Source organism: Sceloporus undulatus, chromosome 9 (genome assembly GCF_019175285.1).
Source record: "Sceloporus undulatus isolate JIND9_A2432 ecotype Alabama chromosome 9, SceUnd_v1.1, whole genome shotgun sequence".
Taxonomy (NCBI): Eukaryota; Metazoa; Chordata; class Lepidosauria; order Squamata; family Phrynosomatidae; genus Sceloporus; species Sceloporus undulatus.
The window spans coordinates 10943807-10960031 of NC_056530.1; the positions used below are offsets into that span (position 1 = coordinate 10943807).

At 43.3% G+C, this 16225-nt stretch overlaps 1 protein-coding gene across 2 annotated transcripts; it reads right to left on the reverse strand.

Annotated features, from left to right (window-relative positions):
- Positions 1-1599: 1599 nt before the first annotated feature.
- Positions 1600-15772, reverse strand: LOC121915717 (gap junction beta-5 protein-like). 2 transcript variants are annotated; one of them, XM_042440189.1, is made up of 2 exons: positions 15402-15772; positions 1600-3813 (listed from the first exon to the last, which is right to left on the reverse strand). In XM_042440189.1, exon 2 carries the CDS (start codon positions 3783-3785, stop codon positions 2934-2936), a length of 852 nt encoding a protein of 283 aa, XP_042296123.1. In that variant the 5' UTR covers positions 3786-3813; positions 15402-15772; the 3' UTR covers positions 1600-2933. The 2 variants fall into 2 exon arrangements, with proteins under 2 accessions (XP_042296123.1, XP_042296124.1); XM_042440190.1 differs by lacking the exon at positions 15402-15772 and adding an exon at positions 12385-12411.
- Between the last annotated feature and the right edge of the window lie 453 nt (positions 15773-16225).

A 16225-nucleotide genomic window follows, 5' to 3' on the forward strand; every position in this document is an offset into this window, starting at 1 on the left:
ATTAAAATCAAAGGGAAAATCAAGGGCTATCGCTTGATAGTAGAGCATATCTTTTGCAAACATAGGCTGGCATCCTGATAGAGATATATACATGGGTAAGAGTGCATCTGCACTGTAGAAATAATGCAATTTGGCACCACTTCAGTGGTCATGGCTCCATCCTATAGGATCCTAGCACTTGTAGTTTGGTGAGGCACCATCACCAGCAGAGAAGCGAAAGACCTTATAAAACTGCAGATCCCAGGATGAAGCTGCAGCACTTAAAGTGGTGTCAACTTGCATTATTTCTACAGTGTGGATGCACCCTCAGTTACATTCAGCGCATAGGCTGGATTATCTACCACGGCAATATTCTGTTGATTATAATTGGAAGCGGAATTGCATGTACAGCAATGTTGTTCATTGCGGCTGCACCTCACAGTTGCTTATTGGGCATTGCAGCTGTGTATTGTATATTGTATCTGTACATTCTGAAATGGCATTGCATCATTTACATGTATTGTGTAATGTAGCTATTCGGTATGGGGATTGTATACTGCTGGCATGGTGTCTCTCTGCATGTGGATATTTATGCAATGCCAAAGGAATATTAGATTGCAACTTGAAAGCCCTTGAATTGATACCACAACATTTCCAGGTATAGGCGTGAAAGATTCCTGTGAAACCCTGGAGAACCTTTGCTAAGTCAGTTGTAGACCAGAGCAAGAAATCCTTTGCTCTACAAGTGTTTTGGACCTCATCTTCTTGAAGTCTCAGCCAGCAAGATCAATGAGAATGTGGAAGCTGTCGTCCAAACCATCTGTGGTTCAAATCCAAATGATGTTTTTGCTTTCCTAGGCAATTCCCCACACCAGCTGTAACATTTTATTCCCACCCTTCAGTGGATTTCTTTTTAATTCCAAGACATATCCAAATGAAAAAAAGTCCTCTCTCCCCCTTTAACTTCTTTTTAAAGAGTCATTCTTTCTTTCGCTGCCATCTCCTTTCCTTTGTGTGTCCTGTCTGAGACTAACTGAGTGAAAGATGTTGTTGCATAAGCTTTCGCAGACTTGGTCTGCTTCTTCAGATGTATGGAACGAACTAGTGCCAAGGCAGAAAGTAGACCAAATCTATGAAAACCTATGCTGCAACTTCTTTTGCTCAGTTAGTTTCAAAGGTGCTACAAGACCACTATGCATACCCAGTTCTTTTTGTAACCAGATTATCTCTTTTTTTAATTCCTTTTCCTGTGCTTCATCCATCTTGCAGTCTACCAGTGAATGTAGAACCAAGAAGCATTTGCTAACCCTGCTAATTTATTTCCCACTCTTCTGTTGAAATATGCCTTTTTGCAACACAGGAATGGCCGAATCAGTCCAAAGAACCAGTCCAACCCTGTCTCTCCCTCCATTGATGTTCTCTCCACACCTTGGATGAAAAAGTCTTCTTAAGACAGCAAATGGCCTCCTGCTAGCTGGATGATTCTGGGAGTTGTAGCCCCAAAGTAATCTTTAATACCTCTGATATTGTGAGTCACGTCTAAGATTGCTTGGTGGTAGAAATGATACTCAGTAGCCCAAGAAAAACCCAAAACCGAGAAGCATGTCTCATAGTGCCTGAGATATTTTATTGTGACAAATGCATTTTGGAATGCTAACATTCTTTTCTCAGCGGCTTTTGAAACAAAATTGGAGGGGAAAAACCCCAAGTGAATACGTGCATATATTAAATGGTGATTTTAATAAACATATTGAGGTATATAAAAAAGTATCGAACCATTTTTTTAACAGTATAAGAAAATCTGCTCTTCTGAAAACCAAAGTGGATGATTCCTTCCTTTCTTCCTTGGTAATGTGCAATGTGTTAGCAGTAGGCAATTACCATAGAGTTTGCTGAAAGTACTGACTATTTAATATGACTGTATCTGTTGTTTAGGTATATCCGCCAATGCATATCCAGCCAAAAGAGTTCAGTTAATTTTCACATATAAGAAGAAAGTATCCCTAGGCTCAGGGGAACTCCATGATTTGCAGAGGTACAGATGATCTGATACGTGAAAATACTAAGACTGCTGGTCATGGGAAGAACATTGTTGTGGGCCTTCATGTCATTTCCAACTTATGATGACCCTAAGATGAAACCTAGTATAGGGTTTTCTGGATCTGAGAGTAAGTGGAAAGATTTCCAATGCCAAGCATTGGAACCAAAGCCTGGTCTTCAGAGTTGTTGTCCAATGATCAAACCATTATACCACACTGGCTCTCTGAGAAGAGCATACTTCCCTTGAAAGAAACTCAATGAAGAATGAATGCAGTGGTAGGAATCATGAAGACCCTACAGGTGTATGGGATACCATTCCCAGTAGCCCTAGCCAACATAGTTAATGGTGTGGAATGCTGGGAGCTGTGGTTCAACCACATCTGGAGGGCCACTTTATTCCCACCCCTACTTTGGTTTGTTCCAACTAGAGTAGATGCACTGAATTAATTGTTGAATGGTAAGTCAACACATAGGTAAATCCCATTGGTTTCCCTGAGACTCATTTGAGACTAATAGTAGGATTCAGGCTGGAAGGTGTCTTTTAGCCATAGAATGAAATCATAAGGTTACTTTGGAGGGTAAGGAAAAAAATCTGGGTCAAAAGTGGAATGTAATGGTGTATCCTGGAAGAGGGCAAGCCTTACTGGTTGGTGCAGTCCACATTGCAACCTTCTGCTGTGGCCTGACTTCAAGTATTCTTACATAAAACATGGTCAATAGGCAGGAGAACAACCTGAGCTATGTTGACGTTGGCCAACAGAATTTGGGCCAGACAGTAGGCTCATATTCTTCTTCTTCTCTTAATTTCCTTTCCCTATGTCATATTTGTCTCCTGCTCCTACCCAGTAGAAGATATGGGAATAAAACTACATTGATCCTACCCCCAAGGTCTTCATCCTTTCCTACTAGTGTAGCTACCCTAACTTTTCATGTTTTGAGGGCTCCCCGCATTGTGAGGTATTTAAGAGGGGTGTAGTGAACGGTTTGTAATCTGGTCCCTGGAAGACCTGTGAGTCCACTTCCACCCCACTTTGTTTATTCGGGGAAAGGCAGCTGGGGTCCCTTTTCAGAATAAGTACATCCCCGTTGTGTCCCTCGTGTCTTTCACTCCTGACCTCCAGGTTCTCCTTACACCTCTTCCCAACAAGATAAAAGGCTTCAACAAGACTTAGCAGGATACAAATGCAGGCCGTCACGATCATGAAAAGAGTAAACATATTCTTCTCCGTTGGCCGAGAGATATAACAGTCTACCATGTTGGGACAAGGTGGGAGGGAACATTTCACCAGGGTGGGGAGCCTGTAGCTCGGGTACACTCGGTAGAAGATAAAGAGGAAGGTGATGTCTACAAAGGCTTTGAAGAAGAGGCTGAACAAGTAAGTCCACCACAAACCCCCACGCTTCTTCCCCGGGGGATAGCGGGGCCGAGAGTCCCGTCCAACTTTCTCCAGATACTTCTTCAGTTTGGCTTCCCGGTAGGCCACATGCATGACCACCAACAAGGACGGACAAGTGACGAGGATGAGTTGCAGGGCCCAAAGGCGGATGTGGGAGATGGGGAAGTAAAGATCATAGCACACGTTGGGGCAGCCCGGCTGCTCCGTGTTGCAGTCAAAGTCCTTGGAGTCATCTCCCCAAACTTTCTCAGCAGCCACTAAGTAGACAAGGAGACGGAAGATGAAGACCACCGAGAGCCAGATACGCCCAAAGGCAGTAGAGTATTTGTTCACTCCACCCAGGAGGTCTTCAAAGCCTGACCAGTTCATGGTTTCTAGTTTCTTCGGTTAAAAATGCCTGAAAAGAGACAGACCATGAAATTAGAAATGTCCCAAGTCAGCGTTCCCCATCTACCGGCTAGAAGATGGTGAAAGTTGTAGTCCAGATCATTGGGAGGATACCAAATTGTGGAAAATTAAAAGTTATTTGCACTATAGAGTTACAGCAATTTGATACACTCTGGCTGAGATCCTTCACTGTAGATGTGTAATGCTTTGAGCCCTGCTGAGGAACGTGAGAGATAGTTGTGTGCACCACAAGCAGAGGAATTATTGTGAAGTCAAAGGGTTTCATGGCTGGCATCCATAGATTTTTGTGGGTTTTTCGGGCATCAGAGAAAACTCTGATGATGCCAGCCACAGATACTGGCAAAACATCAGGAATAAACTCTTCTAGAACATGGCCACATAGCCCAAAAACCTCACAAAAATCTAGAGTAATTATTATTTGCAAGCAGAAGGTGAGCAACAACCTGTCTCACCCCATCGCCCCATACACACAGGATATAGGGAAGAAATAAAGCGGGCTTGATCTTCTTTGTAAAAATGAATAAAGTAAGTATACTTACAAATACTAAAGATTTCATAACATTTCATGGTAAGAGGCTTTATAACATATGCTTTTCAAACTTGGTGGAAAGAACAAGAACTAGAGATTTACAAAATGGCTGTGGTCAGAGCTGGAAAATGCTGAGAGAATTGCAACTTCCAGAATCCTCCCAGTAAGCATGGGAATTGAAGTCCCCTGGAGAGACTTTTCCAAGCCCTGAATATGAGCATCCGTAATCTTTTCCTATGGCGAGTGTTGTGTTTCTGGAGAGGAGCCTGTTCTTTGCAAACTTCTGGGGAAGCTCTTATGAGCTGCTCTTTGAACTTTCTTGCTGGTGAGTGAGCTGAAATACTGCAGCAAACAGCAAAGAAAATGAGACCTCTATAAAAGCTTAAGAGGAATGGGATCCAACAGGAGAAGGGCAGGAGCCTTTGAAATGTGCAACGGAGAAGTAGGGACAAGGGAAGAGTAGGGAGTCTAATTAGGGTTTAGGGGAGTATTACAGAGCTCTTTGATGCTCCCCTCTGTCCTTAAGGAGATCTCCAAGAAAGGCAAAGAGACTAAGAAACTCGAACAAAAATAGTGTTTGCTAAAACACTCAAAGACTTGAGGAAGAGCGATGCAAAGGTGATTCATCTTTAATCCTTATAACCAGCCAAGGTTTACTAATTCATCACAGACCAAGCACTCAGGAAGAACATAACATAAGAATTTCCATGCTGCTTCAGATGGAATATTTGTCTAATCCAAAATGTTGTTTCCAGCCACAACCAACGCTTGGGAAGAGGGAATGTAAATCTTCACTTCTTTCATCCTCTTGCAGTAAATGAGACAACTTAAAAGCTTCTCTCTGTAACTTGAGAAGGCAGGGCTTTTGGGTCTGGAATTTTGCAAGACGTTTTCCTCTATTTCTATACAAATTTACAGTATTGGTAAATGCAGTCACTGCATTTAATAACTGCATATCTCAGATGAGATGAAAGAAAATCAACTCATTTGAAATATGTAGTTAATAAGTGCAATAACTGCATTTACCAATAGGTCCACAAGGCCCACAATGCAGCAGAGGTGATTTATCCCATTTGGAAGTAAAGCAAATAACGTGTAAAGCCTCTAAAAAAGACTAGCCACCCTTAAGAGTATTAAGTACAGAACAAAACATTATCCATCTGCATCACTGGCCAAATGGTGGAGCCCATGCTTTGCCTCCAGAAAGTCTGGGCTCAGCATCTTGTAATGTAATCTTCTAGTAACGGAAAGCTCTTTCATTGGAGTTTCACCATGCTCCAACTATTCTGATGTTTCGCTGCATGTGAAAAATGTACTGATTTAAACAAGCTGCTTCCCTGCTTTGCTCAATCTGACATCTATTTCCTGAACCTCATAAATTATGTGAGTTCATTTGTGTATGGCATAATGGTGTGCTATATGTAAAGGTAAAGGTAAAGGTAATCCCTTGACGTGAATGACTAGTCGTACCTGACTGTAGGGGGAGAGCTCATCTCCGTTTCTAAGCCAAAGAGCCAGCATTGTTTGAAGACAAATCCAGTGGTCATGAGCCCAGCATGACTGCACCGAACACTGTTACCTTCCCACAAAAGTGGTACTTATTTATCTACTTGCATTTGCATGCTTTCAAACTTCTAGGTTGGCAGAAGCTGGGACTAGTGACAGGAGCTCACCCCATCAAGCAGCACTTGGGCCTCGAACTGCCAACCGTCTGATCTTCTGATCATCAGAATTGGTGTCTTAACCACTAAGCCACTGCATCCCTATATATATTTTATATATGCATTTTATATATACATATATATATTATATGTATTTTATGTTTTATGGATGTACGCTGCTTGGAAATGTTTGGATCTATAAATATTTCCAAACATTAATAAATAATAGTGCTAAAGAGGGCTAGGAAAGATCATATCCGAAACCCTTTGAGCTATTGTCAGTGGAGAAGAAATACTAACCAAGATGGACCAATTCCCTGACAAGGTTTAAAGCCGCTTCTTTGGCCTCTATGTTGTGCTGTAACTCAGTAGGAGACTCCATTAGCTGAAGTTCACAAAGGTTGTTTTTTTTTTGCAGAGAATGGTATTTTTTTTGCATGGGAAATAGCACTTTCTATACAGAAAATACTTATAATATTATTTCCTGTGCAGAAAAAACTGTTTCCTGCACAGAAAAGGCTGCACATGGGAACTTACTTAGCATGAAATTCACACCAGGGTGATATACATAGGGGCTTTCTAAACAGCCCTTTGGGACGTCCGGAGGACGTCCCATTTTAAAAAAGGGGCGTCTCTTTTAGACGCCCCATGTCCTAGTACGGACTCCGTCCGTACAAGATGGCGCCGGCCATTCTACATGGCCGGCGCCATCTTTACGTATCGGACGCACAGCGTCCAGACGCGTCGCGCCGCTGCTGACGTAGCGAGCGCGCCCCTGGCGCCTCGCTACGTCGCAAACGCGACGCAAAAAGAAGCTCCATTTTGGAGCTTCTTTTTTCGGTCCGTGTGGGAGTCGGGCCGTCTGAAGGCTCCGGCTCCCCCGCGGACCTTCTGGCGGCGGCGCCAGACCGCTGCAAAGCGGCGGTCTGTACCCCGCCATTGATAACAGTACTGTATTTTCTGTGCAAGGATCAGTGTTTTCTGCCCAGGAAATGTTATTTTCTGTGCAAAACAAGCGTGTGTGAATTTTGCACAGAACGAATCCTGATCTGTGAATAGTGTGTAGTTTTTGGAGACTTCTTCATTGTGAAAAAGTTGCTCCTTTTGTGAAGAAACCTAGTGAATAACTGCATCCCAAGTCAACACATTGTTGTGTTGCTGTGGTGTGCCTTCAAGCCATTTTTGAATTGTGGTGACCCTAAGGTGAACCTATATAGGGTTTTCTTGGCATGTTTCATCAGAGAGGGTTTGCCATTACTATCCATATGTCAACACATAGGCAAATCCAATGAATTCAGTGTCTCTACTAACAATAGATATTAGGCCATACTTGGAATGCAAAAGGGTCCCAGTTCAATCCTCAACATCTTCAGGTGGGACTGGGGGAAACTCTTCTCTAAAACATTTGCCATTTATATTGAGGTGGACCATTTGTGGCCCTTCAGCTGGACTTTGACTGCAATTCCTCTCATGCTTTACCATCAGCTTTGATGGCTAGAGCTGATAGGAGCTGCAGTCCAACAACATATGGAGGGGAATGCATTGTTCAACCTTGGTGTAAACACCATTCCATAGCATCACTTTCGGGACTCACCAAAAGTGACCAAAACTCACCAGATCTCCTAATGACAATTCAAGTTGGGGGATTCTATTAGCAGAAGTCCAAAAAGAGAGTAACATTGCCAGCTCTGGCAATAGGTAACCAGGGTCTGACTCAGTATGAGGCAGCTTCCCTACTCTTAGTCTTTGCCAACATATGAATAATACAGGGCAGGGCAATCTGTTAAATCTCCCAAATGAGACACAAGAGACACGGTGGAACCAGAGAAAGAGCCAGGAGGATTCTGGTGGAGAAGACAACAAGGGGGGGGGGAAGGCTGCTCTATTGTTATGAATTCCCGCTGACTCTCGATCTACAATCATCTGGCTCGTCATCACCATTATTTAACTTCTATAAAGCACTGACATACATTTATGACTTTAAATTTATTCATTTATTTCCCAGCCACCTCCATTATCCCCTCTGTATTTCCATTTCAATCATTAGTCTCTGACAGGGCTCCACTTGTCTCTGTTTTCTGTAAGCACTTGCAGGTTGCCAAGTCCCAAATCTTTTATCTTCTCTAATTTACTGCGTGCCATTTTTATCTATCCTTATGACACTTGATTGCCTCTCCTTCACATGATGGATCATTCCTTGTCCCCCTCTGAGCCTTCCTGATATTTCTTCATTGCCTTCCCATCCTTTTCTCTCCAGCGGTAGTAGCGTATAACCCTTGGCACTCCTTCTCCAAGGACATGGGTTGGCATGCAAGTAGGACAGGAATGGGTAAGTGAAATGGAAGCCAATTTTCCCTCCCAGCCCACCTTCGCGGGCCATTCTCACTAATACCTCTAGTTTCCTCTACAATCCCTTTCAAAATGGGGACAGGAAGTAATATTGCATCATTTCCGGCCACCATTATGAGAGGGACTGCAGAAGAAAATGGGCTAGCTATGGGGTGCTTTTGGGTAGGGTAATTTTCATGTATTTTTGTGCAGCTGTGGGGGGGGTGGTTCCTATGTGGTTTCAGTGCAAACATTGTCTGAAAATTGTACCAAATTCTTTAAAAAATGTTTTAGGAGGACTTGGGGGCTTTGAGGGACTGGTGTGGATTTTCAGGAGCCACAAAAATGGGATCCAGGGGCCACACACACGTGCATTATGTCCACTCATGATGTATGAGGGCACTGTAGGTGTCATTGGTTGTTCTGGTTTGATTTCAGGATTGGGGTGAGGAACATGCAATATTAGTTGACGGAGAACTCTTTTCTCAATCGACCCCATTCCCATATTGCCTTTTCTCACCTTTACAATGCTATTGCAAAGCCTCGACTATTTCATAATCACATGGAAAGATCAACATGTTTGGCACTTTTCAACCAGTTGTGGGAGAAAAGCAATGTTTTTGGTGTGCCTTATTCTCCCTGTATTGGCACTTCTCAAAATGCTTTGGGGAAACTATACTGTGCAGAAATGCATTTGGCACAAGAAAAATTATTATTATTATTATTATTATTATTATTATTATTATTATTATTATTATTATTCATTTATATAATGCTTTCTGTGCAGGAATTATTTAATCTAAAGAATATTAAAGATGCAAGGAATGTTCACAATTTTTTCCTCATCCTTGATGTGTCAATAAATGTATATGGAGACACCATACTGAAAAATAAAATAAACTATTGGCACTATTATTATTTTTTTACCCTTATGCAGGAGTAGAAAGGACAATGCTGATAGGAAAAAAATAACTGATATTCATTGGTTACTTTGGCTACTTAGGCCCTGTCTAAAATGGCCTCCCCCTGTCCGCTTGGTGGAGAGTCTAGACAGTGCACAGCCTGATCTCTGGTTCTGGTGCAAACAGACAAAATGACATGATCAGGATCAGAACCAGAGTAAATGCCTCTTAATGCAGATTAAAATGCATCACCCTTTGCTTTGGATCTCCATTCGAAAACTAGGTTGCTATTTGAAATGTGTCCCCCTGAGTTGCCTGGCATGTCCACCACTGCCATCCTGAACTAGAACCAGAAACAACAAGCTGTTTGGAAATTCAAGGGAGATGTGAGCCATGACACCTTACATGATGGGTTTTGCAGTGATTTTGCTTTTGCTTCTGCTTGGCCACATATTTTGCTTGGCTGATTTTGCTTGGCCACATATTTCCTGGTTTTCACATAAAATGTTGGAGGGTATGCCTTTCCTTCCATGATGATCAGCTACATTTCACAAGGATGAGCAATTTTGCCAGGGACGGCCTTACACAAACAGCTAACAAAACAAGATGGTAGGGAGGATGAATCACTCTCTGTGTTTGTACCATCTGCATCAGTAACCCCATCCTACGGTTGGTTGGAGGTCTAGCATTCCCCCAGTAGGTGAATCAAAATGAATCAAAGTACTCTGCAGTTAAGTACATGTCTGCTTACATTTCCCGGTCCCTCCCTGAGCCAAGGAGAAAATACCAGCAATAAGCAATTAACCCTGAACAGGAGCTGTTGCGTTCAAGAATCTGCCGGCTGAAGAAAGGTAGCAGAAAGGAAGTGGTATTAAAAAAGTGTTGAGGTCATATCCCAGCATGGAGCAAAGGAATGTTGTAGGACTTGGACGCAGTGTTCCAAGCAAATTGGATGCTCCTGCATTTTGCAATAACATTCAATTAAATGTTGCCTGGTTAAAAAGGGAAGAGGAGGAAGGTGCGGCTGGCTAATCCAAAGTCACTCCCAGATCAACAGGTGTAAACAAGGGGGGATTAGAAAACAAAGCATTGAAGTGTGCAGAACTGGGACAATGTATTGCTGGGGTGGCTGCATCAAAGTTTTAGTTGACAGGCTGGGTGTATCTTCTTCAATAGATAAGGTTGCAGGGATCTTTAGGTCCTGTACAGACTGGCGAAAAGTGGGGCAAGGGCTGAGCATCTGCATGCTCAAAGCTCTACCGCCAGCCGCAGGGCATTGTTGTGGTGCATGCCAGTCTACATGGTACGTGCCATGATGACGCACCTCCGGTGCAGCATCTAAATGGCGCAGTGTGGAAGAGGCATCATCATGGTGTGCCGCCATGCCTATGACACCTACTTCTTTTTGCTCCCTCTGGAGGCCGTGGCATGTGGTTGTCGCAGCCTCCATCTGGGGCAAAAGGGGTGGCGTTCAGCTGCCCGTCTGTACATCCCCTTAGCCTTTTTTAGACTGCAGCTTCCAGAATCCTCCAGCCACATGGTTGGAGGATTCTGGGAGTGGTAGTAAAAAAAGGTAATGTTTTCAAATTCTAGTCTTTGCTATATTTTCATAAAGATATAGGAAAGATCTTTTTGCACAGGAGCCAGGCAGAAGACTCTCAAACTGGGTGTGAAGTCAAAAAGCCCTTCTCATTCTTATTCAGTAGAGCAGAGTACTACACCTGCATCTGATGTTCTACTTATTTACATAATGAATGTAAAATCTTTCTTCTTGCAAACTTTTCAACTGAGACTTCCCCAACCCTGCACATACTAGATGTGTTTGACTACAACGTCCATCTTGTTGGGTGTCTCAGTTCACATCTCCCTTAAAACTCCAAGTCAGGACTCCTCTGAGTTCCTCGAACAGCTTGTTGTTTCTGGTTCTTCTATCAGTGGATAAATCTACACTGTATTCTTGACCTAGTTAATATGATGACATGACTTTAAGGCTCTTATTAGTTCAGTTCAGGGCACTAAATTGGGACACAGGAGGAGAGTTACTAGGAATGCATCTGCACTCTAGAAAGAATGCAGTTTGATACCATTTTAACTGCCATGGCTCCATCCTACGGAATCCTGGGCTTTGTGGCTTTGTGAGGCGCCAGCTCTCTTTGGTAGAGAGGGTTAAAGACGTTGTACTACTGCAAATCCCAGGATCCCATAGGATGGAGTGGTGTCAAACTTCATTATTTCTACAGTGTAGATGCACCCTTGGTCTGGCCATGCGGTCCAGTATGTTGACCCAACCATGGTCAATAGGATGTCTTCTGGCATTCCACAAGCAGGAGATATACAGGGTTACCATACTGGATCTGGGAGGGTCTTCCTGTAAATGTATATCTTAACAGATCTCAGAGCAGGATGAGGTACCATAAAGTTCCATCAAGTAGGTGGAGGTATCTATCCTACTTTAGGAAACCCTAACTTTCACCTACAGCTATTCCCTCCCATCCTGACTATTGCCTCCTCAATGGAGAACTGTGGGATGGGGTTTGGAAGAGCACTCATCTCTCTTCTTGATGCCAGCTTTTCCATGCTCTCTCCTCCTGCCTTCAACCAGTTTTGGGAGAGGATGGCTGCAGGTGAAAGTCCAGGTTTGGAAGGTGATGGAGGACAAGTATCTTCATCCCACTTGATGAAGCTTTAAAGTTGAGATCCAGTCTGGCGTAGTGGTTTGAGCATTGGACTACATTTCTGGAGACCAGGGTTCAATTCCCTGCTTGGCTATGGAAAACCATTGGGTAACCTTGGTCAAATCACATACTCTCAGCCCTTGAAACCCCCATAATAGGTTCATCTTAGGCTCGCCATACGCCAGAAATGACTTGAAGGCACACAACAACAAGGGTTAAAAGTTATAGGAACCCCATTCTACATCCAGTCTGCACAATATAAAAGTGCCTGGCAAATAATAATAATAATAATAATAATAATAATAATAATAATAGAGCGTTCAATCTTTTTAAGCAAACTTTTGATTCAAAGCTAAAACAATATCATCATGTCCAATGAAACATGCAGGTCAGATAAGCATCTATTCTGCAGTGTGGCAGCAGCTCTTTTGCAGCAACAAGAAGAGACTTTATTGCATTGCTTACTGCGGAGGTGGCACTGAAGGTATGTGTTTCTGCAGCCTTCCTTCACTGTCCTCCAAGTGCTGATGCTGCTAAAAAGATCCAGGTAGATAGAAGAGGATGAAGAATGAGATGTTTGACAGGCATAAAAGACTTTGAGTGCATCTACACTGTGGTGACAATGCAATTTGACACCAGTTTAACTGCCGTGGCTGCATTGCACCAAATCCTGAGATTTCTAGTTTTATGAGGCACCTGACCTCTTTGGCAGCAAATGCTAAAGACCTTGTAAAACTGCAAATCCCAGGATTCCATAGGATGGAGTTATAGCACTTAAAGTGGTGTCAAACTGCATCATTTCTACATTTCAGACGCACCTTTTGTTAAAAGGAGCTTTGTTTTCAGAGGCTATGTTAACCTAGGTCTGCTATACTTCTGAGGAGGTTTAAAGGAATCCCGCAGCATCTTTAAGACTGAGAAAGAACAATTCTAGCATAAGCTTTTAGGACTCTAGTTAACTTCATCAAGTGCCACAAAAAACCTATGCTAGAATTGTCGAATTGCTAGACTAGGATGTTATCATTTAACATTTCGTAGTTTTAATTCTCCAAAAACTCTTTCTCCCAGCACTATGGAGTTTTGTATCTTTGCTGGAAAGGAGAAAGGGGATAAATGCCCAGAATAAGTAAGGAATTTTGTGGGCTTAATATTAGCCACTTTTTGTGTTTTCCTTTCTATGTGTGTGCGTGTCTGTGTACAATATATAGGCGGAAAGCAATTGAACCAACACCAAGGTTTCCTCTATGGGTGGTTCATGTTTTTGATGCTATGCCGGGAGTACAGCAAACCAATTTTAGTAGGATTGTAAATGACAAATGCTGGAGGGAAAGAATGACGTGGAATAGGATTTTAAGCATCACTCTTACATTTGGATGGCGGTTGCAGGGGTGTAACTACAGGGAGAGAGAAATGAGGGCACTGCCCTCCCCACAAATAAGAATTCTGACCTCTGCAAATGAAATTTTCTCTAGTCCCAAATTTCTAGGATTGAGGTAGCTTAACATTTCAGTAGAGTGTTTGGAAATACAGCTTAGGCATCCATAAGAAAGGGGCAGGCAAAGTGACCAAGGGAACACAGCAAATGAAAGAGTTCTAGGTATGGATGATTTTCAAAGGTCTCTCTCTCTGCAATGCTAGAAACTGTGTGACTGAAGGAAGATTTCATGGGGGTTAGGGCAGAATTCTTTATTTGGGGAAGCAATGCATCCTCTATAACCACATTTCTTCATTTTGCATCCTCTATAACTGCATTTCTGGGTTTTGTTCGAAATGTAGTTTGCACCAATGGCAGGGGGACATTTGGGTCCTTGGTTTCCCTTACCCCATTCTGAAGCAAGTGAGATAATACAGTTGATCGTCTAAACAGAAGGACTCACCCTCCAAGATCTCTTGGAGAAGCAGGAAAACCCTTAAAGTAACGTCTTGGTCTACCAAGATGATCGACTTGAATCTCAGCCAGGGGTGGGTGGTACCAAGGAAATGCAAACACAGCAAATGTAAGAATTCTAAGTGTGGATGATTATCAATGTCTCCCTCTCTGCAAAGCTAGACATTTGGAGACTGAAGGACAATTTCGTTGGCAGGAGACAGAACATTTATGAGAGTGAGACAATGCTGTAGTTACACCCCTCCAAATGTGATGCTTTAAATCCCATGCCACATCGTTTCATAGCAATGCTGAGAGCCAGGATGGTGCAGTGGTTTGAACACAGGACTAGGAGTCTAGCGGTCAGGGTTCGATTCCCTGCTCAGCCATTAAAACCCACTGGGTGACGCTGGGCAAATCACACCCTCTCATCCCAGATAGGTTTGCCTTAGGGTTGCCATAAGTCCCAAAGGACTTGAAGGTAGACAACAACAAATAGGAGTCCCGATCCCCATCATTTTTCTTAGTCTATTTGGTTTACAAATGGTCAGGTCAGCGGTAGTGTGGCCACATGCTTTGGCAAAGTCAGATTTGCCATATGAAAAGTGCCAGAGGTTCAGTTCCATTTCTGATTCCCAGCTAGAACAGAACCATGGAATCAAGTTTTGAATAGTGAGTCAACCCATAGGTACATCCCACAACTTCAGTGGGTCTGCTGTAGTTTGGACTGACAATAACATTCATATCAGCACAGGTGCCTGTCTTTCATCAGCATTTGGGTCTTGACTGTGTTGATAGCCATCTCTAAAGTGGTGTCCTCCTTCTCCTATACTGCCTGTTGAATAATGGGAACTAAAGGTTTTACTTTTCCTTAGGGGGGAAAAAGTGCTAGCCCATTTGTTCAAATACAGACGTGAAAAATTTTGTGGCCGTTGACAATTTTTCCCGATAGCGTGTCTCGATGTGTCCCCAAACTGAGCATGAGAAAACTGTATGAATCTTCTTTGCATACCTTCCCATCCCCTCTCTTTCCTTTTCTCCTTCTTTCTATCCTTGTTCACTCACTCTCTCTCGCATGCACACACGGACTTCACAGACTCCATACACTCAAAACCACAACGCCTCTGTTCATTGTTGCACATTTTTTTCCAGGTACTGCGAATGACTTCTTTCTTTCTTTTTTTCTTTTTTGGAAAAAAAATGCACTCATTTTGCTCAATTTCAGGGAAGAGGGGTGGCCAGGCTCTGGCATGTCTCTAACTTGCCTCTTTCAGTTTGCGGAGCCCAGTTTCCATCCCCACAGGCATAGGGCAGTGTATCTGTTTATTCAGAAGAGGAAACATTTCCAGAATTGACTCAAGAGCAGTTTTTCTCTATTCAGTGTGAAAGGGAGCCCTAACACCGAGAAAGCCTTCTTCAGCTCAGTTTCCATGACTCTTGGCTCCTTTTACATCCCTGATCCCCTCCCCAGCCCCTGTCCTTTACTCCCATGTTCCGACACAAGTGCAATATCTTTAAGCTCAGACAGGGAGAGAGCTCACCTTTCTCTTTCCTCAACTGGAGAGATCACTGGCATTCTCCTTCCCCTTCATCCCACCCTGGCAAGAGTTCTTACCTGGTGGGAGTCCAGTCTTTCCTACAGGCCCTTCCTCTGTCCACTCCTTCCATGTGTGGCATTGAAACTCTCTCCTCTCAGTTAAAGGCCATCAAAGCTTTAGGGCTCCTCCCGGCACTCTGTGAATGAGGAGGAGGATGAGGTGTTGGTGTTGGAGGAGGAACATCCAAAGGGAAGCATTCCAGGGGTGGAGCTGGATTTTAAGGCAGATTCCCATCACACCCTCCTCTGCTCGCCTGTTGCCAAGACTGACGGAGGCAGAGAGCTGGAATCAAACAGCTGGAGTTGACTTTTTCCAGAATGGTTCAGGTCCAACCTGTGAAGAGTGTCCTGGCACTTGCAATGATGTTCTGGAGCAGATTCCTGACTGCCTAGGACTGAATACAAAGGGGGCTTGTAACAAAGGCTGGAATCCAGTTGTATCATTATGCTGGTCTAATGCCAGAGCCCTCATGGCACAGTGTTAAATGCCAGTACTGCAGCCACTCACAGCCACAAGGTTGTGGGTTCGATCCCAGGCAGGGCTCCAGAGTTGACTCAGCCTCACATCCTTATGTAGGTCACTAAAATGACCTTACACTTTAAAATCAGCTTACACTTTATAAACAATTTGGGGAGTTCTTAAGCACATTGATAAGCAGTATAGAAATGTATTTGCCATTGCTATTGCTATCATACAACATAATTACAGCATTACGATTCCACTTTAACTGCCAGGGTTGCATCCTGCAGAATCCTGGTTTGTAGTTTGAGGAAGCCTTAGAGCAGGGATTCTCACACTTTGGTTCTCCAGGTGTTTTGGACTTTAACTCCCAGAAGCCCCA